Here is a 25933-nt window from a genome sequence, read left to right on the forward strand (position 1 = left end):
GATATATTGCACACCTTTAGTGTGATAGCCCTCGGTTCAAACACCTGCTCGGGAAGTTTGATGCCTGGATCCCAAATGACTCTCAAAATAAGAGGCGTACATCTCTTGAGAGCATCCTAACTACCAGGCTGGAGGATATGCTCAGGAAGCACGTTCATTACTTGTCCTGATGAAGTGAGGCCACTGTGTAGCCACAAATGCAAGATTCATAAAGCCAGATGGGAAGCTTGTTTTCTTCTGCTGATTAGGGCAATCTGGGGTAGGGAGGAGAAGGAGAGATAGAAGGACAAGGTCCTGCAACCTATTCTCATGGTTAACAGCTTTTTTTACATACTTTATAACAGTTTCATGCTAGATACACTGTGGGAAGCCAAATCTGGGACCTCTGCTTTTTCCTGTGCAAGAATCTCATCTTGTTTGCTTCTGTACCCACCACATTTCCATTTTGGATCACATGTTGCTGCACGTTCAGAAGCAGAAGGAAGAAGAGGTCCCCTCCCCATCCAAAATCTGACCCACTTAATTCATGAAAATTGGATCCCACCTTCTTTGCGCTTTCAAGCTAGGTGTCTAAGTTCAGCTCACAGACTAAGGACACCAGATCCCAGTCTATATTTTTTCATTTAATTTTAGCTTCACTTAAAAGACTTCTGAATGGATCACAAAGGCAGGCTGGGAAACTGCATTGTGAGTGGAGAACTCATTACACATTACTGCTGTCTTTTAACATCTTTGAACACCTGCAGAAGGGCTAAACTGTCCCTGAACAGAGAGGAATGAGGCAAGAAATAAAATGAAGCCATTTGTTAAACCAAAATAAATGAAGCGGTGAAAAATAATGGTCCCATCTGCACCTACCACTGGTTCGGGGTCAGTTCTGCTAGAAGAGAAATGCACTGCCAAAAATTGAAAGGAGAAGAATGAAATAGAATCCTGACCATTTTCCTCACCATACACAGTCCATTCAGAAAATAATAACAACAACAATATTTAGCCCTCTTGCAATGCTTTGTAGCTTCAAAACGTTGTACAAACAGGGCCGAATCAATGAGAGTGGGACTTCTTTTTACAAGACTTGTTTGCTACTTGGTAGCCAGTTTTCTCATTTATCTTATCATCGTATTAATAGACTGAGACAAATTTCTTCCTGATGTAACACCACTGACATCAGCAGAATTATGTCTAGGATCAATTTGGCCCAATTTATTACTTTCTTAATAGATGATAAGAGTATTATAATGGTGTTCCACTTGAGTTGGAACAAAGAATTTTCACATCATTCAGCACACATAATGACATGATTAAACCCTGTATCCTTTCCAAGAAATCTAAACCACTATAACACAAAAATGAAAAAAAAAAAAAAAAAAGAAAAAGAAAAAAAAAGTAAACAATGTGTAATCATGGTAGCTGATGATAATGCAAACTTTCAGTTCAGTACATAGTACCTGTCACCTTTCCAGGATGAGTAAAAGAAAGTTATGGCCAGAATAAATTATGACCTCCTCAATAACACAGGCCAGAGATCCCCCTTTAAACTAGAATCTCCTTCTGCGGAAGAACGTATTCTTTCATATCAGTGAGGCGGAAAACTCACGGCTAAGCTGAACATATTTTAGAAAGATAAACAAATCCTAATTTAAAGCATCACAGCGATGGCAAATTCTTATCTCATTTTGGAATCTCTTCTAACCTTTATAATTAAGGAGGTGCATCTTAGTCAAGGCTGCCAGCTATAATGCATGTTTTAGCCTCAATACCTATTTCTGCTGTTTCTCTGGCTCCGAAGCTGAACAGAACGGTTACTCTGCTTGCAGGGAAGCAAGATAAAACAATTGCTACAGCTCCCTGCAGCAATGTGATACATGAGTACCTCTAAGTATTTGAAAGGATCTGCATTTCCTCTGTCTCTAGAAGGATTGAACCTGAAAGGAGGCACAACAGGGGAGGCAGAAGCGTTAGACAGAGTCACGAAGAGCTCAACAATGCCCATGGGCCATGAAGCCTTTCTCCCCAAACAGCTCTCCAGAGAGTACCGTAACTTGCCTATGTGCATAACTACTCCCTGCTCCCTGCAGCCTCCCACTTGGGGTGAAAGATTTCTGCCATCTCCATCCAGTTGCCCCTGAGAAGTTTCTAAACTGAACACAGGCATAGACTGCTATCCCTTTAACACAAATGTGTTGAGTATAACCCATTAAGGTTCTACTTGTTCCTTTGGCTTCTTCAGATTGAAATGCTACTACCTAACGACAGCCAAAGCCACACCTCCACCGGGACACCACAGACGCTCAGCGAGCTGACCTCGTGCTTTTGGTGACAGAAGCCCTCTTCTCCCTACCTCTCCCAGAGGTGCTACGACGGGTGCTACCAAATGCTCTAGTACCAGGTAACAGGAGTGCAGCTCTATTTTTCATGGCTGATGAGATTCCTGAGAAGAACCATCACAGTCTGCATCATGCTCCAGTTTAAAACCTAATAACAGTCTGGGAACCCAAGGACAGTATAGTTGAAACTGCTTTCCATTCACTTACTTTCTACTCAAAAACAGGCAGTGGCATGTATGAACTAGTATGCTGAGATGATGGCTTATCATATTCATTAAAATTCTCTTATAATTTCTTTTGATTTCTCCAACTGTCTGCAGCAATCTGTTGTCTTTTCTCTTAGTCTTACATGGTACGCTTTGGGATGAAAGGACCTTGTTTTTTTCTGTGGTTTACCCACCAAGGTCATAGTCCATGCCAAGTCTAGCATTCAAAACATTAAGGACACTTTTCTAGTGGTTTTATTCCACTGCTGTACTATTTCAGCAGAAAACAAACTGTATAGACTTTATGGAAATGTGACATTAGAACAGAATCACTCGAAGGCATTTCAGCTACAATTAACATTTTTCACTCCTCAGAAAGAAAATAAAAATAGTTTCTAATTGAATCGCTTCACTGAATAAACACTCGATAAAACCAAGTGGGGAACTACTAGACAAAAAATAAGGTTAGCCACATGTCGGGGTTGGGTTTTTTTCCAGGCAGATTTGATCTGTGTGTTAGCACTGTGGGTGCATGTGTACGCAAGCACCGTCATGATGTATTTTTGCGCTCAGTAATAGGTACAGAAATATCTCCAGGCATGCACCGCATGCAAGGTTGAGGAGGCAAAGTTGGTAATTCCTTCTTGCTTCTTCCCAGCCAGAGCACTCCTAGGATCCATGGGTTTAAAGGGCTGGTTGTGAATGTCAGCATAGACAATACAGCTCAAAAAAAGATCAAAAACAAGAGTAGGGCAGTCCAGAGTCCACTGACTTTCTCAGTGAAAAATATTTGCTAGTAAATACAACAGGCCTCGGATTACTCTCTGGCTGTACGGCCAAATTCACAATAGAACTCACCTTGCAACTAAACTTTTTATCCTGCAGACAGTGTTTGTGCATCCATGCTGCTTATTGGGTTTGAGTATCTTTACCATATTAACCATCAGCTGTGTCTAGGACTTGTCCAGGATAGGCTACTGGCCTGGCTACGACCATGTCAGGGACTACCACCGAAGCAATCCAGTGGTACAACTGATAACAGACCCATGCCCAGCTCTGTGCCCTTTTCAGTCTACTGCCACAGATCTAGCCATGACTACTCTTCTGGGGATGTCACTAACGTTTATAACAAAGAAGCTTCTTTAGAAGCCAAAGAAGAGGCACCCTTTCAGGAGACTTTATGCTGCTGATTTTTTCAAGAGTGTCTACAGCTCCAAGTGGACTCCATCCAAGGCAGGCAGCTTCTCCTCCTTTTGAAGTACAGGTTTAAGCCCATATACGTTAGACTAGCCACTTTGTCCATATCAACAGGGTGAAGAGATCTCATTGATGTGGAAATGAGGTATGCTTTTAGTACTGTTGGTCACAGTTCACATATAATTTGAATCCAGTGTAGATGAACTTTATTCTATTCTATTCCAGCAACTATTTTAACTATGGGGTAAGAAAAAACACCTCCTGCCAGCAGCATTGTGCATGAAGCACACCAGGGAGGCTGATGCCATATCATGTGCAACCATGAAGAAAACTCTCCTTCCTGTTGCCAAAGTGAAAACCTCCAAAAATGTATTACAGAAATGTTTCAAAGCAGTAATCATTCAGAAGAAAAAAAAAAAAAAACTGATGACACCAAACTGGGCGGGAGTGTCGATCTGCTGGAGGGTAGGATGGCCCTGCAGAGGGACCTGGACAGGCTGGACCCATGGGCCGAGGCCAGCTGTATGAGGTTCAACAAGGCCAAGTGCTGGGTCCTGCACTTCGGGCACAACAACCCCATGCAGCGCTGCAGGCTTGGGGAAGAGTGGCTGGAAAGCTGCCTGGCCGAAAAGGACCTAGGGGTGTTGGTAGACAGCCAGCTGAACATGAGCCAGCAGTGTGCCCAGGTGGCCAAGGAGGCCAACAGCATCCTGGCTTGTGTCAGGAATGGTGTGGCCAGCAGGAGCAGGGCAGGGATCGTCCCCCTGTGCTCGGCACTGGTGAGGCCGCACCTGGAATGCTGTGTCCAGTTTTGGGCCCCTCACTACAAGAAGGACATTGGGGTGCTGGAGCGTGTCCAGAGAAGGGCAATGGAGCTGGGGAAGGGTCTGGAGCACAGGGCTGATGGGGAGCGGCTGAGGGAGCTGGGGGTGTTCAGCCTGGAGAAGAGGAGGCTGAGGGGAGACCTGATCGCTCTATACAACTACCTGAAAGGAGGGTGTAGTGAGGTGGGTGTTGGTCTCTTCTCCCATGTAGTTAGCGATAGGACGAGAGGAAATGGGCTCAAGCTGCACCAGGGGAGGTTTAGGTTGGAAATTAGGAAAAATTTATTCACGGAAAGGGTGGTCAAGCATTGGAACAGGCTGCCCAGAGAGGTGGTGAAGTCACCATCCCTGGAAGCGTTCAAAAAACGAGCAGAGGTGGCACTTGGGGACATGGTTTAGTCTAGTCTACCCTTGACTGGTTTAGTGTGGACTTGGTAGTGTAGGTTAATGGTTGGACTGGATGATCTTAAAGGTCTTTTCCAACCTAAACGATTCTATGATTCTATGATTCTATGACATTTTCAGATCTCCTATGAGGGATCTGATGTTTGTTTTTTCCCCATTACCTTGTTTTTTCTCCACTTCCCAGCTAACCTGTTGCTTTGAGCTCTACTGATGGTACAGCATGTCACTATGGAACACTTGTTAATAAGGCAAAGTGTCAGTAAAGCAAATGGAGCTCTTTTTACTTACTCCTCAGAATAAATACTTCATTCCCAGATGTATTGATACCTAGCTGCCATGAAATAACCTTTAGCAAAACATTGCTTAACTATAGCAAGTTTTCCTTGGAACTTCCTATACAGGTTCAGCACTAGAGTTAATGAAACCACAATTTTCCCCTCATATTTGTGAATGCCAGAAATAAAATTATGTTAAGCAAATGGATAGACAAATTAATAGAGAAAAGGTCATCTGTGATTATTAAACACTAAATCACTAATACCCGGAAGCTGTGAGGTATACAGAGACAGAACTCACGCTAACTTTCACTGAAGTAGATTGTTACATTAAATGCATCCTTGGTGTGAAAAAACACAGCAGTTATATTTCAACTAGTCAAATACTTTCCCTTTATTTTCTCCCTTTTTTCAGATTGTGTATCCCTGTAATTTCCAGAAAGATAGCTTAAATAAAAAGGGGATTTGGTTCCTGAGCAAAGACCAAAATAAACCTCTGAGTGACCCAGTTAGTCGTGTAATGGCTAACATATTTCATTAAACTAATCTTAGATCCTGGGGTCAAGAAAAGAGTGATCCACCCTCCTTCCACCATGCTGTAGGAGCAGGCAGGTCCCATACAGGCAGACACAATATTTGTAAAGAATCTTGAAGTCAGTGAACAAAAAGCAGAAGGAGCCCATGTATCAATTGTACCTCACTTATCTTTTGTCAGAAGTATCTTGTGTGGCTTGTGGATTATCCCTTGAGCTATGGTGGTAAAGATCTCTGCTGCAGTGTTAAACAGATCTAGCTGAGTCCTTCTACAAATCAATTATGAGGACTGTTGCACCCTATTACTGTGGGGAAGTTTCCTACTGATGGAAATGGCAGATTTTCTATCACTTTGAGTATTCAAATAAAAATTCAATAATAGTCTTTTCAGTAGCTTGGGCTTCGTAGCTCACTACTGTGATTACAGTAGTACTTAGGGCATCCAACCTGACAGCCTACAAACATGAAGTGATGGAGCCTACCTAGCAATAGGTTTCGATACTTCATGCAGAAATTTGTAGATGACACCTTATACCTTCTTTTATAGCAGAATTGTGCCTCAATCATAACTTACAGCCCACCTTATCTTTACAAGCTCTGCCTTTTTAGTGCACCAAAGCATTTGAAAGATTTTTGTCTCTTCTAAAAAGAATACAACTACAATGGATGTACTAAAGTCCTAGCCCACAGCAAATCTGTGAGCAACTCCATGAACTCCCTTGAGCTCTGGCTTTCCCAAAATCCTTCCCAAAGCATCCTTTACCCTGTTGTTACTTCACGTCAAATGCAGCAACTGTTGCTACTGTGCACTACAGCCATGAGAACCCCAAAAGCTCTGCCTCTCTTTTCACTGGACCAAATTCTTGCCTTACTCATGGACCAAATTCTTCTAACCTAAAGAAACTCATGTGAGAGTGCGTGAGTCTGCAAATGTAAGACAGAGTGGAACTTGACTATCATAATTTTTCTTATTATAAACTGAGATAAAGTAGTCTTCTGGGGCACAGCTGAGCAAAAAGAAGAAAGTTAAACTATTGTAATTAGATATTTTCATCATTCACCCAAGACATAGAAATTACGCAGGTCACCTGAAGAATAGATTTAGACTAGACATAAGAAATTTTTACACTGAGGTTGGTGAAGCACTGGCACAGGTTGCCCAGAGAGGCGGTGGAGGCCCCATCCCTGGAAACATCCCAGGCCAGGTTGGATGGGGCTCTGAGCACCCTGCTCTGGTTGAAGCTGTCCCTGCTCACTGCAGGGGTTGGGCTGGGTGGCCTCTAAAGGTCCCTTCCCACCCAAAGCATTCTATGATATGATTCTATGATAATTATTCAAAGCCTTAATCATCATGGTGAGACAGTACTGAATTTGCAAACTTTTATATACCAGCATAGGAACTTGTTCTATAAAGGGAGTAAGTCAAAGTGGGTTATGTTTACAAATAGTAATTACAGCATTCTCCCAATTTCAGGAAAAATATATTCTCAGAAATATCCATATTACCCCCACAGCATTTCAGTCATGTGCCACTAAAGGAAAGAAGATTTCACCTGGGGGAATAAGCAGTAGGAGCAGCAACATAACACAAACACACCACCATAAACAAGAAATACAGGGAAAACGCAAACGTGTTCTACCATCTGCTTTATTTCCAGAGCGACGCTCCCCAATAGCTGCAGTGTCTTCCTAGTTTCTTCCATCTCTGATCTCTGCCCCTCATGACATTCTTTTGCTTGCTGTTTTCCTCTTTCTTTTGACTTGTAGTATCAGTTTGTGCAAGATACCTCAAATATTACATACCAAGAATAGTTCTCATGGACACGAATAGCCACAGGTGACCTCAATGGAGTTACCACCTGTAGGAATCACTCCTTCTGGGAGGACAGTTTGGTAGACTGAGTAGACTGGCCTTGTTGGGTTTCTTTCTTTTCAAGTGTCTCCATAGCAAAACCAAAATGTAAGAAAACCCCACTAGCCATAATAACAATGGTGAGCCCTTTGGTAACATCAGCTTTTTCACAAATGCACCATGTTCCCATGCCTAAAATGAGAAGCAGCTTCCTGCTGCATCTTCTGTTTTCAGGCACAGTGACATGGTGAACATCACAGATTAATCCTGCACGGAGTCTCTTCTGAAAATTAAGGTCCTTTGGGAACTTATTGTAGGCTCCAGGTCAGAAGATTTTGTCTTTGACTTGTTCAGTAATGGCTCTTTCAACCTCCAGGGCTATCGCATTTTCATCTTATATATATCTTTAATAAAACCAGGAGATGAGAAAGACAGAAACAACACATCTCAGTGGAATACAATTCAAATAAAATTGTTAATAATAAATAATATGTTTAGTATTTATACTGCTACTACTACCTAAGCTTGTGATTATGGACAATGCTGAGATAAATAGATAAAAGGAACAGAGGATAGCACTGAGGCTATTAGGATTTTAAATTTGCCACAAGGCACAATCAGGTACCTAAATAATAAATATCAGTTTAATTTCTTCAAGCCCAAATTGGCCAAGATATTAACCCTGAGAAGTTAAATTCTGAAATGGAAACATGAACTTAACCTTGATTAAAGATGTGGCAGAACTCCCTAACAGAGCAGCTACCATCCCTTGTGGAGAGGGAGCTTTTTGTTTTTCAGACAATGGTTGGTAAAAATATTTATTCTGCCTTTCATTTTTAAATTATGAATCTACAGAATATGTTTCTGTATCCTGGTATTCTAAGGTATAATGAAGATTTCCTGGTCAACAAGAAGCTCTTCTGCTGAAAAAGAACATGTCAGTAATGTCAACACAGACAATTTTCTAGGTAGGACTGCAATATAGCAGGTAACTGAAATTCAATGCATCTGTTATATTTCTTGTTGCCAAGGTTTTAACATTGCAGCAGCATCTGCTATCACCTCCCCAAATGATTCTTTGAAGTGAAATTGGTATATTCGTTTTATTTCATGACTTAGCGCTTGCATCGAGGACAAATTATAGTTTATAGGGTTATATCAAGGTTTTGTCTGCACGTCTAGGAGGATCCTGGGACTACAGTCTCGCAATTACAGAGACACAACTTGTTCTAACTGTGGCCTAGTTAATAAAAATTATATATTTTCTACAAAATCCTGTTCTTCAACTGCTACAAAAAACACTAATATCCACAGTATGCGACATCAACTTTGATCAATACAGTATTTTGTACTTTGATTGGCTGACCTTTCCTTCCTTCCTCACAGGTGAACTAGGCAAAAAAAAGGGGAGAGGTGGAGCAATTGGCCAATTGTATCAAGGCACGTTGTACAGATCAAGGGCATGGTGAACACTGATACTCTTCACAGAATCTATAAGTCATTAAAATTCCTATATCCTGTTCTTATAAGAAAAAAAAGAACAGACAAAGGCACAACAGGAATCTATTCTCTTGACAACGATGTAATAATAAAAGAAAATGTTCTGAGCCGTTCTCATTACTGCTTGGAAACTTTAATCTTGTGGACTTAGTTTCTGTTCATGAAAACCTTCAGATCCCTTTATAAGCTACAGAAAGGGAAGGGAATATTTGTAGTTTAATTATACATTTAAACATTTTGGAGACTCAGACTCACTTTGGAATAGTGTTGTGATGTCTAAATGAACGGCTTTTCAAGTAATGTAAGGCACTGTCTCAACATACTGATAGTTTGTCATAGGACATTCATCTGTATTTTGTAAAGAATGGGGAATCTGAGAAGGAAAGAAATATTTTCCCATCCTACATTTTCTCTATACTGCTATTAATAACTCATGAAAAATGCTAGTCAGATTTTCTGTTGTTGGCTTTAATGATCATGCTGTTTATGCACAAGTATGTCAAATAAGCCCCACGTCATGGAGTCAAACCCTCTGCACACATTTCCATTCTTAAAGCAAAAAGACGCTAATCATCAACCTGTTGTGGACTTTACTGGTTGTCTCGCCCTCTCTTTCAAGTATAACTAAGATGAAGTAGAGATGGAATTAACTTTGCAAATCACCAGCTGACCAAAGGGATAGGAGGTAACAGAGCAAGAAATTAGTTTTGCCTTTCTCCACTCTCTCCCATCAGCTATTTAGAAGTCTTCCAGACGACCTTTGGAAGCCTAGACATTTTAAGGAGAACTGGAACTCCTACATATAAGAATCAGTCAAAAGACTAATTGGTATGCAAGAGGCAATACGATTGCTCAGAATAACGTGGGTTTGCTGCATAGGAAATGTGAAACAACTTCACAATCAAGTATTTTATGTAACTCAACATAGAAACTAAGTCCATGTGGCATACTTTTATATTGCATTGTTAATTATTAAGAAATGGGAGTTGTATACAAGGGAATATGCTTCAGAAAGGTAATGAGAATTGACTAGATTATAAATTGGTTTAACTAACTAAATATACTGTTATGTTCACTAAGCCTTCTAATATTGGATAATAAACAGGCATATTCATCTATTTTTCTTCCATTACAGTCACTGAAGATAAACAAAGAAAACAACCCAAAACAAAATAAAATGACCTGCTTAGATGTTAACAGCTTGAACCACAAGCTTATAAACTGCCCGCTTTTTAAGAAAATCATCATTAGTTGCATATTTTATATGGTAATTGTACATAACCAGTTTATGAATAACAACAGCAGAGTTTTTCCCTTCTGATTTCAGTGCCACTTGAGCTATGCAGATTTCAAAAAGCTTATGAATATACAGATAAACAGAATTGTTCTGAACATCTGTAAGCAAAATATGAAAAGATGTTTTATACTGAATGAACATCCTGGGTTGTCTAATGCTGGCCAAAAATGTTGCATTTATGTATTAGGCTAATGCACTGAAAATAGCTCAAAATCCCTCATGCACTCCAGAATGCCTTTTCAGATTTTCATCTGTATGGTTGTCACCACAAAATGTAAAAATAATTTTCCAGCACTGTATTCATAAGCTTCAAAGTAACTCAATTATCTCTTAAATATCAATTTAGCAAGGCAACACCATATCAACTGATAGGAGCATCTTCAAATGACCCATCCCATGTCTGAACAGGATAAGGCTAATCTGACCCTTTCAAGCAGAATCCTGACTTTTCTACCTCCCCAAAGGAGAGGTGAATCATGCCGCTGTTCAAGGCTTCTGAGGTTGGAGGCTTGCCCTTAGAGGCTTAAGTTGTCATGGGGTACCAACACAGTGTTCTAACAGTACAGCCATCACCTGGCTGCTGTAAGAGAAATGGTGTCCCCCCGCCATAGCTTAGGACTAGGTCTGCAGATCACTTTTGCTTCCCACTGAAGTCCATCAAATGAAGAACATGGCAGAAGACTGGAACATGACTGATGTGGAAAACAGACTTGTATTCACTTGAAGCAACACACCACTTTCTTTCTAGCAGATATACTAAAAGCATGAAGAAAAGAAAGAAACCCTAAGCATTTTCTTGTTTTCTATAGAAGATACTTAGTCAAGACTAAAAGATCAGGTGTAAAGACTGAAGCAGAACATCAAATTGCAATCAATATGCTCCAAGCCTCCATCTCAGCAATTCCTCAATTTACAGGCATTTAAATACAGATGTTAGTGACACGTTACTGTAGACTTTAAGATGAATTATATTTAAGGCAGCGTTGTCCTCAGAGGTCTCCAAATAAGACATTATTTAAGATCATTATGGAACATCATAAATACACAAGGAGACAAAAACCTTTGTGGACTCTATGAGCTAGTGTACATGGAACATATTCCTGTCCCTTTTGGCTGCTGGTACATCAGCAAGCAGGAACTTTATTTCTTGCAGTGTAAGAAAGATCAGCTTTCCAAGCAGAAAGCCTGACTACTAGTCACCTGACTAATCTGGTGGCCTTATACCATGGAGTGACTGTGGGGGTGGATAAGCGAAAAGCAACTGATGTCATCTATCTTGACTTCTGTAAGGCCTTTGACACGGTCCCACAGAACATCCTTGTCTCTAAATTGGTTTGATGGATGGACTATTCATTGGATAAGGAATTGGCTGGATGGCTGCATCTGAAGAGTTGCAGTCAACAGCTCAATGACCAAAGGGAGATCAGTAACAAGTGCTGTCCCTCAAGGGTCAGTATCGGGACCAGTACTGTTCAATACCTTTATTAATGACATATAGACAGTGGGATTGAGTGCACCCTCAGCAAGTTTGTGCATAACACAAGCTGAGTCTGCAGTTGGTATGCTTGAGGGACGGGATGCCATCCTGAGGGACCTTGACAGGCTTGAGAAGTGAGCCAGTGTGAACCTCATGAAGTTCACCAAGGCCAAGTGCAAGGTCCTGCACCTGGGTCAGGGCAATCACCAGTATCAGTACAGACTGAATGGTGAATGGATTGAGAGCAGCCCTGCAGAGAAGGACTTGGGGATATTGGTAGATGAAAAATTAGATATGAGCGAGCAATGTATGCTGGCATTCCAGATAGATAGACAATTGTATCCTGGGCTGCATAAAAAGAAGCGTGGCCCGCAGCTCGAGGGAGGTGATTCTCCCCTCTCTACTTCACTCTTGTGACACCCCTCCTGGAGTATGGCATCCAGCTCTGGGGTCCTTAACACAACAAAGTCATGGACCTATTAGAGCTGGTCCAGAGGAAAATGATCAGAGGGATGGAACAACTCTCTGATGAAGAAAGGCTGAGAGTTGTTCAGCCTGGAGAAGAGAAGGCTCCAGGGAGACCTTACTGAGGCCTTTCAAAATATAAAGGGGCTTATTAGAAAGATGGAGAAAGACTTTTTACCAAGGTCTGTACTGACAGAACAAGGACTAACCATTTTAAACTGAAAGAGGGTAGATTTAGACTAGATATAAGAAAGAAATTTTTTACAATGAGTGTGGTAAGACACAGGAATAGGTTGCCCAGAGAAGCTGTGGATGTCCCATCATTGGAAGTGTTCAAGGTCAGGTTGGATGGGACTCTGAGCAACTTGATCTAGTGAAAGATGTCCTTGCCCACAGCAGGAAGCTTTGGAACTAGATGATCTTTAAAGGTCCCTTCCAAACTAAACCATTCTATGATTTTATGGTTCTATGATATATAACATGCATGGATCAGATAGATACATGATCAAAACTGTGCATGCATTCAAGAACTTCCAAGAACAAGAGACTGGAAAATCTTATGCCTCAGCAGGCACACACTCCCCTGCCTCCACATCATGTAGCAGCATATATGTGCATAAATCAACAGTGCATGGCCCATGTCCTTAGCTCCAGACAGAAGTAGGGATAGTGAATGTACATACAGATACCTGGGATTTGAATTAGTTGTTCACACATAGGCATCCAGTTACTTTTGAGATGTCCAAGGGCAGCTGGGGTATCTATGAAAAACTGTCAGATGTGACTATAGTGTGGCACGTGGGATATTCTCAGACATCTCAAAGGGCACGAAATCCTACACTTAGGCAACTGAATTTAAAAAAAACACCATTGGTTGATAAGTTTTGAATTACCTTAGCACGGGGAAAAGAGTAAATCCACACCATTTTGCCTGAGGTCTAGCTGATAATGTGCTTTTAGAAGAAGTGCTAAATGTTTCATCCAAAGAATTGTTGCTTTTTTTCTTCAGAATAGAGTGCCAGAAAGGTGTTGGACTAAAATAACTTTCCTGCACAGATTCTCAGGACTGCATGGGCTCAAAGACTGCAAAGCTCAAAGACTTGCCAAGTGGATACTGTTTAGACAGCCCTGATATCCTTTCTAGAGCTGGAATTAGAGGACATGACTGTTAAGTGTTTACCATAGATATGATCTTGCCAGAACAGATGAATAAGAAAGTAGCAATCACATGGTGCATAACTGAAGTCTATTATTTCATAAGAACTGTTCTTCCCAATGAAAACTATGGCAACTAGAAGCAGCCAGATGGCAATATTTTAGGGGAGCTTGTGAGAGCTCTCTTTAATTAAAGAGACTTCCAAAAAGTATGTTCGAAGATGAAAAAAAAAAAAAACTGCCAAAAAAAAATCAGAAGAAAATCAGAATAAAATAGGGCTAGAGGAAGCTAAGTAGGAAAAAAATAGCACGCAGAATCCAGTAAATTCTCCAACTCAGCTCAGCTGCACAACCAGGAACAGAAATGTGTAGCACATACACATCCCATTTATGTTCACACAGACAAGGCTATGAAATATGTGCTTCTGCTTCTGGATATCTCTGGGCAAAAATCTCTCCAGTGTCCAGCAACTGGAGGTATACAAACATGCATAATGCAAATGTGTATAAAAACAAGCACTAGAAAAATAACCTCAGCTGTGTTTTTGCACTACAAATCTAACTGAAAAAACTACCAGAAAATAGACTTCAAGGATTTTGCCCTTTTCTTTATTCCAGGATTTTTATTATTTAATTACCATTTTATTTTTTGTTCACTATTGATAAAATACAGCACATAAAGTAGCTACAAAAAGCTTTCAGAGTATCTCAATCAAACGCAAAGCTCACAATGCTATGGAGCTAATCTGAAATACAAAACCAGCCTACACTGCACGGAATTAAAAGAGATTGTACCTTTTTTCTACTTTCCTGACTACACCACCACATCTTCCCTTGGCCAACAGCCAGCGCTCAGTATCTTTGGAGAAACACTCAACAGTCCATCGTAACTACCCTCGGTGTACTGCAACTGTGAGTGCGTTGGGGAAGAGAAGTTGTGCTGCACATCCCTACTTTATATAAAAAATCTAATTATTTAATACCCAGGCCATTGAACAGAGTGGACAATAATTACCAGATAGGCCTTGGACCATATACGCTTATAAAAATTACAGATAGTGCAGGCAAATGATGAAAGCACAAAACACAAGAGTCCAGAAGTATTAGGAAGTCATGGACAATTTGGATAAATAAGACAGGCATCACCGATCCTTCCATAGATGAAGCTTCTTATTGCTACGTTTTGCAGGACTTCTGGGTATCTGTGCATCAGTTAATGCTAAAGGCATACTTTCCTTTTTCTTTGTTCTAGATATTTTTAAATTTCTATACACTAAACATTTGCACTCAGGAGCATGCATACTGCTATAAGTTCCCACCAGAAATTCTCCCTAATCTACATGGGCTTTTTAGCACTTATAAGGCAATTTCTTATTAGTTCAGTATTGTCTATAAAATGCCACCTTAAAACACCTCTTTGCACACTTTTTGCTATTTCCAGAAAGTTTCTGCATTTTCAGGTGCCTTGCAGCACTTCTCCACAGTTGCTGAAGTGTCCATTATTTGTTTGTGCCACTGAACTTTTTACGCTCTTTCTGTCAAGCCTATGTGACAGATTGTCAGTGAGAACAGTATATCAACTTCAGCATTTGGCATAAAAAGTGTTAACAAGAAAATAAACCAAAAGAAAACCTCCAAGCTGTTCTCCACTAGCAAGTATAGGAAAGCAAGAATTTGCTTTAACAGCAACATTAGTCAGTTGGCTGCCAGTGGGTCTATGTTTTAGATCACAGAAAGAAACTGTATTGGGTTATTAGTACTGTAGAAGGATTAGTATAAGAGTGCAATGAAAAATAAATGCAAGGGCTTGGCGTGGAAGTGATAGGATGCTGTGCATTGAACTGTGTAAAAATTCAACAAATTATTAATAATAATGCAAATGAGAAATTTAGACTTCTCCATACAACCTCTTGGTTATATGGAAAGAAAAAGAAAGAATCTGTGCTTTCTGATTTTTGTTCATACTCAGATACAGACAAAAGTAAAATCAAAACTCATGCTTTTTCTAAGGAACGTGTTTGCATAATTTGAAACAGAATTCATTTCCCGAAGAAACTATTTCTTCTTTTTCCTCAGAATATTTGTACATACATTAACTCATTAATTATTAGGAGATAACAATGGGATGGGCATACCACAGATTTCATTACACTTGAGGATGCAAGGCCAATACCAGGGTTGACTAAATACCCAATCTCTTTAGTCTCTGCAGTCACTCATTTTACTCTTCACTGTCACTCATAACCTGACAGGATTCTACTCACAGTCCTGAAAAACCAAAGAGAAAGACTTACCTGAGCAGACCTCTTTGTAGGTAGGATTTGGAGTATACCCTCCTGCATAACCCACTTGAGTGGAGTAGACTCCCTTCTCTCTCCAAAACTTCCTCTCGGCTCCCCAGAAACAGCCCATACCTGAATATTGCATAAAGTACATATCATTATGTCAAAATCTGCTCAATACGAAATCACTTATTTGCTCATTAATTGATACAGCCCATAGTGGAAGTAACATCTATAGCCAGCACCATGGTCAAATGTTTCCCAAGATTATGCGTAGAGTAACTATACTGAGAAATCCATTCTGCATCAGAGCTCAAATAAAGCTTTATTTATGCTTCTGAATATTAACATATCACAGAGGACAAATCCTATAAGGGTTCAAAGGCCCAAACAAGGAGAATTCTCATGCACATAAAAAAAAAAAAAATACATAAAAGGCAACTGCACTATTTGTACAGCACCAATTTTACCTCAGTTGATTAGCAAGCTGTCAAAACACAATTAATTTGTATTAATGGCAAACAGTTATTTAATTTTCTGCTTTCAGGCATATGGAGTCTTTAAAGGTGGCAGTAATAATGGATTAAATTATATGCTATACAGGAGGAAAATACTTTGGTTGAACAACTTATGCATGCAGATATTTGATGTTTAGGCAAAATTTTGGTAGTCATTCACCCACGTGGCCAACTATCAAAGGACATCAGATTGCCCACAGGTGTAAATTAGCAAAACTCTCCTGGTAATAGGAATCAAGCACATTGTATGAAATGCAGAGGGAAGGAATAAACAAGAATAACATTCACAATTCTCTGATGGCTTAAATAGTTAAGAGATGCTAGCTAGGATTTGGAGGACTCTCTAAAGCTGAAACATGTCATGTACACTCTAGTACTGTTTAGCTTATCCCTGATTACAGGCAACGTATTTTCTATTTCAGTGATAACATACTCCTTTTTATTATTCCATTACTAAAATATTTGAAATAAAAGGCAGTAAAAAATAAGCTAAATACACTTAGAAATCAATGATCCATGATGGGTTTTCTATTGCTAACTCTGCAGATGTGATGGGTTAAAAAATTACAGAAATGTTACATTGAAGTACAACTAGAAGAACAAAGCAGTCCCTTGCATCAGCTACCACGGCTCACATAGGCATATTCTTTCCTTGGAACTTCAGAGATTAGCTTCAAATTAAAGTAATTTATTTTGACCAACTCCTGTCTCTGCAGTTGTAATGCACCAAAAATACAGAAGTAATGACCCAGATTTCTCCTTCTAATTCAGGTGCTCAAGAAAGTTGCATAAATTAGGAACCTAGCCTGCTCCTGGAGACCACAGAAAGAGGCAGGCATCTCCTGAGGACAATTCAGCCCACAGAAGATATAATTTGCTGATCAAATTGCAGTCATTCTCCCTTGACAACAGAGATAGCTGTGGCTATTAGACTTGGGTTCCTCAGCTAAATTAGGCTGGTGGCCAATCGCTGTAGGACCTCTCTTGAAATCCCCTCCCAGTTTTGCTGAAAGAACAATCTAGAATTCTCATTTGAGAGAAATTTTTCAGGTACTCACATATCACTGACTTAATGGTGATTTAAACTAGAGTGCATTTCTGTACCTGATGTCACTATTTTATCTCAGTTAAGTCTGGGAAGTTCACCAGTAATTATGCTCCTCGGTCTAATGAATTGATACAGGGTGAGACAGTTTTTACACATCACTCTGGCTACGCTGCATGGTACAAATGGCAGCTGTTGTCCTGTCATTGTCCAAATCAAGAGCATAACTAGAGAACATCAGCGATCCCTGATGCTCCCCACAGAAGTCAGAGCACATATAAGAGGGACAGTGCCTGCCCATGTCTCGTCCCAAGAGTCAGGTCACAGATGAGAGGGGGCCTACAGCAATGAGGTGGGAAGTGCCCCCTGGTCCATTGTGAAGACAGCCTTTGAACAAATAGTTTAGACACAGCCTTTGAATCTTTAACCAAATAATTGCTTAGAAGTATATTTGTATCTTTGTTTCTCATATGTACATGTAAAACTGCATGTGAACACAGGCATATTCCTTGTAAAAATACCACATGCATCCTGCCAAAATTCATGTTGCAGTACATTTGAGTGATGTGAAGCATGTAGGCAATACTCATTAACAGTACTTTAACATGAAGGGTATGCAAATTCTTGACTCTTTTACGCTGGGTGGGCATATGGTAACAAAGTTTAGAAGCAAACACAAGCATACACAGCTTGGGGTAGGAGGGCAAATTTCTGTTAAAATAAAACCCTTGAGCTTCAACATTCCTGTCTGCAGTCCTTTATTCCTCATCCCTAGCCTTAGAGATGTAGCTAAACCTTGACTACGTCTTCATACTGCTTTATCCATAAGGACATGTTGGAGGCATTACAGAATTAGACTGTGATGAATAATTGTCCTGGTTTCGGCTGGGATAGAGTTAATTTTCTTCCTAACAGCAGGCATAGTGCTGTGTTTTGGATTTAGTAGGAGAAGAATGTTGATAACAGGCTGATGTTTGTAGTTGTTGCTGAGTACTGCTTATGCTAGTCAAGGACTTTTTCAGCTTCCCATGCTCTGCCAGGCGCACAAGAAACTGGGAGGGGGCACAGCCAGAATAGTTGATCCAAACTGACCAAAGGGCTATTCCATACCATATGACGTCATGCTCAGTATATAAACTGGGGGGGGTTGGCCGGGGAGCAGCGATCGCTGCTCGGGAACTGTCTGGGTATCGGTCGGCGGGTGGTGAGCAATTGCATTGTGCATCACTTGCTTCGTGTATCATTATTATTATTATCATTATTATACTGTTACTATTAGCATTACTATTTTACTTTATTTCAATTATTAAACTGTTCTTATCTCAGCCCAGGAGTGTTTCTCACTCTTACTCCTCCAATTCTCTCCCCCATCCCATCGGGGTAGGGGGAGTGAGCGAGCGGCTGCGTGGTGCTTAGTTGCTGGCTGGGGCTAAACCACGACAGTCCTTTTTGGCGCCCAACGTGGGGCTTGAGATAACAACAGATTAATCAGAGTGTATTAAGGAGTCTGTTAACAGTTGCCGGTCACGATATTAGTTCTTCTGATCTGCACCATGTTCTTTTTTTTGCAGCACGCGTTAAAGCTTGCTGTCAGTTTGTGTAGTGTGCTATGCTCTGCAGTGATTCATGATCTTTTGCTTGGGAGGCTCCTTATCAAAACCCTGACCTTGAGCATTCTTTGGTATTTGGGTTTCATACAGAATTCACTACTGTACTTCGGGTACTACCTCATAGAGAGAGTTAGCAATTATACTTCTTACTCTGAGAGGCTTGTTGTGGAGGAAATACAGAATGGCACCTTTGCTGCTTTCTTCTATGATGTTTCCTCCTTCATTACAACAACTTTCCTGTATCTTGAACACCCCTGGGCAGTTAAGATACTTCTATTGATAATTCTTGGGAATGTTGTTTCCATTTTGATAAAGGTCAGTAAGCAGTTTAAAAATACCATCCAGAGATCTACCCCAAGGCTGGATAGTTATGAGTGGCAGGGTGTGTGGGATCGTATGCGCAAGTACCTAGGGCAGTGGGGACCTCCAGTGTTTTGGAACTTCACCCCTGAACAAGTGCAGAATCCTGAAGAATTAGTAAAGTATTTGGAAGAAGTATGTTGTCACCCTGGTAGCTCCAGAGAGACACAAATCATTGCAACATGCTGGGGACTGGCCCATGCCTATCGAGCCGTGGTCAACGCTAATCAGTACCCTCAAAAGAAAGAGAAGGTCTCTGGATCTGATAACAAAACAACAAGCACTGTGGCTACTCAAACCCCCACTACAGGCCCTGCGGCTACTCCAACCCCCACTACAGGCCTTGCAGCTACTCAAACCCCTGCCCCAGGCACTGTGGCTACTCCAGCCACAGCCATGAGCACTGCGGCTACTCAAACCCCAGTGACAGACACTGTGGCTAAACCAGAGAACCAACCTGCGCCGGTATCAGTTGCCCCTATACAGAAGAAAAAATACACGAGGAAATCAGTTCGTTTAGTAAGGGATGAAGATGAACCAGGGCCATCACGAGAACCAGAGGAGGAAGAACCCATAAATGAGATGGTGACCACCCGATCCCTATCCCTGAGTGAGCTGCGAGATATGCGAAAAGATTTTGGTCGTCATCCAGGCGAGCACATCATCACCTGGCTGCTCCGATGCTGGGATAACGGGGCCAGTAGCCTGGATTTAGAGGGTAGGGAAGCCAAGCAGCTGGGATCCCTTTCCAGGGAAGGGGGCATTGACAAAGCAATTGGAAAAGGGGCAAAACCGCTCAGCCTCTGGAGGCGACTTCTGTCAAGCGTGAAGGAAAGGTATCCCTTCAAGGAGGATGTTTTATACCGCCCAAGCAAATGGACCACCGTAGAGAAAGGTATCCAGTACCTGAGGGAATTAGGCGTGCTGGAGGTGATTTACAGTGACCTGAATGATGAGCGGTTAACCAAAGACCCAGATGAAGTCAGGTGCACACAATCCATGTGGCGGAAGGTGGTACGGAGCGCACCAGCATCGTATTCCAACTCGTTGGCAATACTAGCCTGGAAAGACGACGAGGCACCAACGGTGGATGAAGTGGCTAGACAACTCCAGGACTACGAAGAAAAGCTCTCTTCCTCCCTACGGGCCTGTGTCTCGGCTGTGGAAAAACTGTCTGAAAAAATATGCCAAGAGTTCCAACAACTCAGAGAGGATCTGTCCTACTCCCCACCTGCACGGACCAGTGTCTCAGCCATTAGGAGTCAACGTCCCTATGCTCAAGAGAGAGGATATAGAGGATACACACCACGGGGCACCCTGTGGTTTTACCTGCGTGATTATGGAGAGGACATGAGAAAGTGGGATGGAAAACCCACCTCAACCTTAGAGGCACGGGTGCGTGAATTGCAAGGAAAAACTATTAGAAAAGGCGGTTCTCCCAGGAAAATTGCAGCTCCAGTTTCCAGTGAGCAGTTCCCGAGACAGAGTAAGAGGGCTAATTTTACTTCCGACCTTGATCAGGGAACTTTTGATTCACATTTACAGGAAGTGAACAGCGAATACTGTGACCAGTGTTAGAGGGGCCCTGCCTCCAGCCAGGTGGAGGAAAGGGACAACCGGGTTTACTGGACTGTGTGGATTCGATGGCCTGGAACGTCAGACCCACAGGAGTATAAGGCTCTAGTGGACACTGGTGCACAGTGCACGCTAATGCCATCAAACTATAGAGGGGCAGAACCCATTTGTATTTCTGGAGTGACAGGGGGATCCCAACAGCTCACTGTACTGGAAGCTGAAGTGAGCCTAACTGGGAATGAGTGGCAAAAGCACCCCATTGTGACTGGCCCAGATGCTCCGTGCATCCTTGGCATAGACTACCTCAGGAGAGGGTATTTCAAGGACCCAAAAGGGTACCGGTGGGCTTTTGGTATAGCTGCTTTGGAGACAGAGGAAATTAAACAGTTGTCCACCTTGCCCGGTCTCTCAGAGGACCCTTCAATTGTAGGGTTGCTGAAGGTTGAGGAACAACAGGTGCCGATTGCTACCACAACTGTGCACAGGCGGCAATATCGCACCAACCGAGACTCCCTGATTCCCATCCATAACCTGATTCGTCGACTGGAGAGCCAGGGAGTGATCAGCAAGACTCGCTCACCCTTTAACAGTCCCATATGGCCAGTGCGAAAGTCTAATGGGGAGTGGAGACTAACAGTGGACTATCGTGGCCTGAACGAAGTTACACCGCCGCTGAGTGCTGCCGTGCCAGACATGCTAGAACTTCAATATGAACTGGAGTCAAAGGCAGCTAAGTGGTATGCCACAATTGATATTGCTAATGCATTTTTCTCCATCCCTTTGGCAGCAGAGTGCAGACCCCAGTTTGCTTTTACCTGGAGGGGTGTTCAGTACACCTGGAACCGACTGCCCCAGGGGTGGAAGCACAGCCCCACCATTTGCCATGGACTGATCCAGACAGCACTGGAACAGGGTGAAGCTCCAGAACATCTGCAGTACATTGATGACATCATTGTGTGGGGCAATACAGCAGAAGAAGTTTTTGAGAAGGGAAAGAAAATAGTCCAAATCCTTCTGAAGGCTGGTTTTGCCATAAAACAGAGTAAGGTCAAGGGGCCTGCACAGGAGATCCAGTTTTTAGGAATAAAATGGCAAGATGGACGTCGTCAGATCCCAATGGATGTGATCAACAAAATAACAGCTATGTCCCCACCAACTAGCAAAAAGGAAACACAAGCTTTCTTAGGCGTTGTGGGGTTTTGGAGAATGCATATTCCAAATTACAGCCAGATCGTAAGCCCTCTCTATCAAGTGACCCGGAAGAAGAACGAATTCAAATGGGGCCCTGAGCAACAACAAGCCTTTGAACAAATTAAACGTGAGATAGTTCATGCAGTAGCCCTTGGGCCAGTCCGGGCAGGGCAGGATATTAAAAATGTGCTCTACACCGCAGCCGGGGAGAATGGCCCTACCTGGAGCCTCTGGCAGAAAGCACCAGGGGAGACTCGAGGTCGACCCCTAGGGTTTTGGAGTCGGGGATACAGAGGATCCGAAGCCCGCTACACTCCAACTGAGAAAGAGATACTGGCAGCATATGAAGGGGTTCGAGCTGCTTCAGAAGTGGTTGGTACTGAAGCACAGCTCCTGCTGGCACCCCGACTGCCGGTGTTGGGCTGGATGTTCAAAGGGAGGGTCCCCTCTACACATCATGCAACTGATGCTACATGGAGTAAGTGGGTTGCATTGATCACACAACGGGCTCGAATAGGAAACCCCAGTCGCCCAGGAATCCTGGAAGTGATCATGGACTGGCCAGAAGGAAAAAACATTAGAATATCACCAGAGGAGGAGGTGACACGTGCTGAAGAGGCCCCACTGTATAATAAATTGCCAGAAAATGAAAAGCAATATGCCCTGTTCACTGATGGGTCCTGTCGTCTCGTGGGAAAGCATCGGAGGTGGAAAGCTGCTGTATGGAGTCCTATACGACAAGTCGCAGAAACTGCTGAAGGAGAAGGGGAGTCGAGTCAGTTTGCAGAGGTGAAAGCCATCCAGCTGGCTTTAGATATTGCTGAAAGAGAAAAGTGGCCAGTCCTTTATCTCTATACTGACTCATGGATGGTGGCAAATGCCCTGTGGGGGTGGCTGCAGCAATGGAAGCAGAGCAACTGGCAGCGCAGAGGCAAACCAATCTGGGCTGCCGCATTGTGGCAAGATATTGCTGCCCGGGTAGAGAACCTGGTTGTAAAAGTTCGTCATGTAGATGCTCATGTACCTAAGAGTCGGGCCACTGAAGAACATCAAAACAACCAGCAAGTAGATCAGGCTGCTAAGATTGAAGTGGCTCAGGTGGATTTGGACTGGCAACATAAGGGTGAATTATTTATAGCTCGGTGGGCCCATGATGCCTCAGGCCATCAAGGAAGGGATGCAACGTATAAATGGGCTCGTGATCGAGGGGTGGACTTAACTATGGACAGTATTGCACAGGTTATTCATGAGTGTGAAACATGCGCTGCAATCAAGCAAGCCAAGCAGTTCAAGCCCCTTGGGTATAGTGAACGATGGCTAAAATATAAATATGGGGAGGCCTGGCAGATTGATTACATCACGCTCCCACAGACCCGCCAGGGCAAGCGCTATGTGCTCACCATGGTGGAAGCAACCACTGGATGGCTGGAAACATATCCCGTGCCCCATGCCACCGCCCGGAACACCATCCTGGGCCTTGAAAAGCAAGTCCTGTGGCGACATGGCACCCCAGAAAGAATTGAGTCAGACAACGGGACTCATTTCCGAAACAACCTCATAGACACCTGGGCCAAAGAGCACGGCATTGAGTGGGTATATCACATCCCTTACCATGCACCAGCCTCCGGGAAAATTGAGCGATACAATGGATTGTTAAAGACTACCCTGAGAGCAATGGGTGGTGGGACGTTTAAACATTGGGATACGCATTTAGCAAAAGCCACCTGGTTAGTCAACACCAGGGGATCTGCCAATCGAGCTGGCCCTGCCCAATCAAAACTTTTACGTACTGTAGAAGGAGATAAAGTTCCTGTAGTGCACATGAAAAATATGCTGGGGAAGACAGTCTGGGTTACTTCCCCCTCTGGCAAAGGCAAACCCATTCGTGGGATTGCTTTTGCTCAAGGACCTGGGTGCACTTGGTGGGTGATGCGAAAGGATGGGGAAGCCCAATGTGTACCTCAAGGGAATTTGATTTTGGGTGAAAATAGCCAATGAACTGAATTGTATAATATTAATTGCTTTATAATACTGTATGTTATCTCTTAACTATATGTTATCTCTTAACTGCATGTTAATATAATAATATAGTAGGTTAATATTAAGTATATAATACTATATATTATGATTGCTATATGCCGCATCAATGGTATTGCAGTAAGAATTGCCCAGCCTAAGGAAAATGAACTTTGATGAAACCATGTTGGAATGAGAACTGACTTCAGCATGCAACAGTCCAACACTGCACACCACCTGTCCTGCTCTGAAAGACTGTGATGACAGATGGAACCCAAAGTCATGGGCTAAATGAACTCAATGGACATTTTAGAGGGATGGGCCATAGACGAAGGGAATGATATCTGTGTGTATATCAAGATAGGGAAAGGGGTGGTGATTAATTGGAACACATTGGAAAGGGGAGGGCCTGTGCATGACGTAGATGGTATAGAATAAGGGGTGGATACTGTCCTGGTTTCGGCTGGGATAGAGTTAATTTTCTTCCTAACAGCAGGCATAGTGCTGTGTTTTGGATTTAGTAGGAGAAGAATGTTGATAACAGGCTGATGTTTGTAGTTGTTGCTGAGTACTGCTTATGCTAGTCAAGGACTTTTTCAGCTTCCCATGCTCTGCCAGGCGCACAAGAAACTGGGAGGGGGCACAGCCAGAATAGTTGATCCAAACTGACCAAAGGGCTATTCCATACCATATGACGTCATGCTCAGTATATAAACTGGGGGGGGTTGGCCGGGGAGCAGCGATCGCTGCTCGGGAACTGTCTGGGTATCGGTCGGCGGGTGGTGAGCAATTGCATTGTGCATCACTTGCTTCGTGTATCATTATTATTATTATCATTATTATACTGTTACTATTAGCATTACTATTTTACTTTATTTCAATTATTAAACTGTTCTTATCTCAGCCCAGGAGTGTTTCTCACTCTTACTCCTCCAATTCTCTCCCCCATCCCATCGGGGTAGGGGGAGTGAGCGAGCGGCTGCGTGGTGCTTAGTTGCTGGCTGGGGCTAAACCACGACAATAATCTATTTGAAAAGTGCATCTGATTTTGCTAAAGTCAACACAGAAGACAAAACACCATCTTTAAAAATCATGGCTGGGACAATTGTTTAATTATGTGAAAGGCCTATTGTATATCAAGTCTATGACGGGTTCCAAAAAAAGTTATTTCCATTCCATTGCAAGATAGTGAAAAGTTAGGAACACAGCTTTTCCATGGTCTTCCAGTCTGCTCTAACAGACTTTGTTCCTTCTGATAATCATAATTTACTCTGTCAACAAAAGAAAATTTTGTATTTAGATATGCAACCCCAAAAGAGGAAGGAGGCAGGATCCACTTAAATCTCATCTATCTTATATTTAGATATTTAACTACACACACTGCTCAGCTATTCTGCTTAGTTTCTAGGACTGTCTAGGCTTGGTGGTCTCTAAATTCATTAGGTTATTCTCTACTTCCCATGACAGTGTTCACCCAAACACGTTGTCCTGAAAAAACTGGCACCTTTCAGTAATTTTTTGTGGTTGGATTTAGGCAGAGAGCAGAAAAGGGCATCAGAACTCACACAGAAGTGGGCAGACTGAGGCTCTATGAGGCTGCTTCCAAGGGTGCTTTTAATTTGTTTTGCGGGTTGTTTGCTAGAACCGAAGTCTGTATCTGTATCCAAAGCACTGAAAATAAACTTCAGCCCAAAACTAATACCTCAGTGCTGTGCATTGTTAATATTACAAGGGAAGTCTGAGCTACACCTGCCTAAAATCCCAGCTCCTTTTGCAGCAGGTGACACCAAGGCCCTTGACTCTGTACCCAATTTATCAAACT

The 25933-nt window shown here is 42.4% G+C and overlaps 1 protein-coding gene across 1 annotated transcript in view; it reads right to left on the reverse strand.

The window, feature by feature from the left end:
* Positions 1 to 25933, reverse strand: part of MSRA (methionine sulfoxide reductase A) — a 309718-nt gene that overhangs the window by 138427 nt on the left and 145358 nt on the right. Inside the window, exon 3 of the mRNA XM_075708036.1 lies at positions 15809 to 15928. Within this exon, the coding sequence (XP_075564151.1) occupies positions 15809 to 15928 (120 nt within the window). The remainder of the gene's footprint in view (positions 1 to 15808; positions 15929 to 25933) is intronic.

Source organism: Pelecanus crispus, chromosome 3 (genome assembly GCF_030463565.1).
Source record: "Pelecanus crispus isolate bPelCri1 chromosome 3, bPelCri1.pri, whole genome shotgun sequence".
Lineage (NCBI taxonomy): Eukaryota > Metazoa > Chordata > Aves > Pelecaniformes > Pelecanidae > Pelecanus > Pelecanus crispus.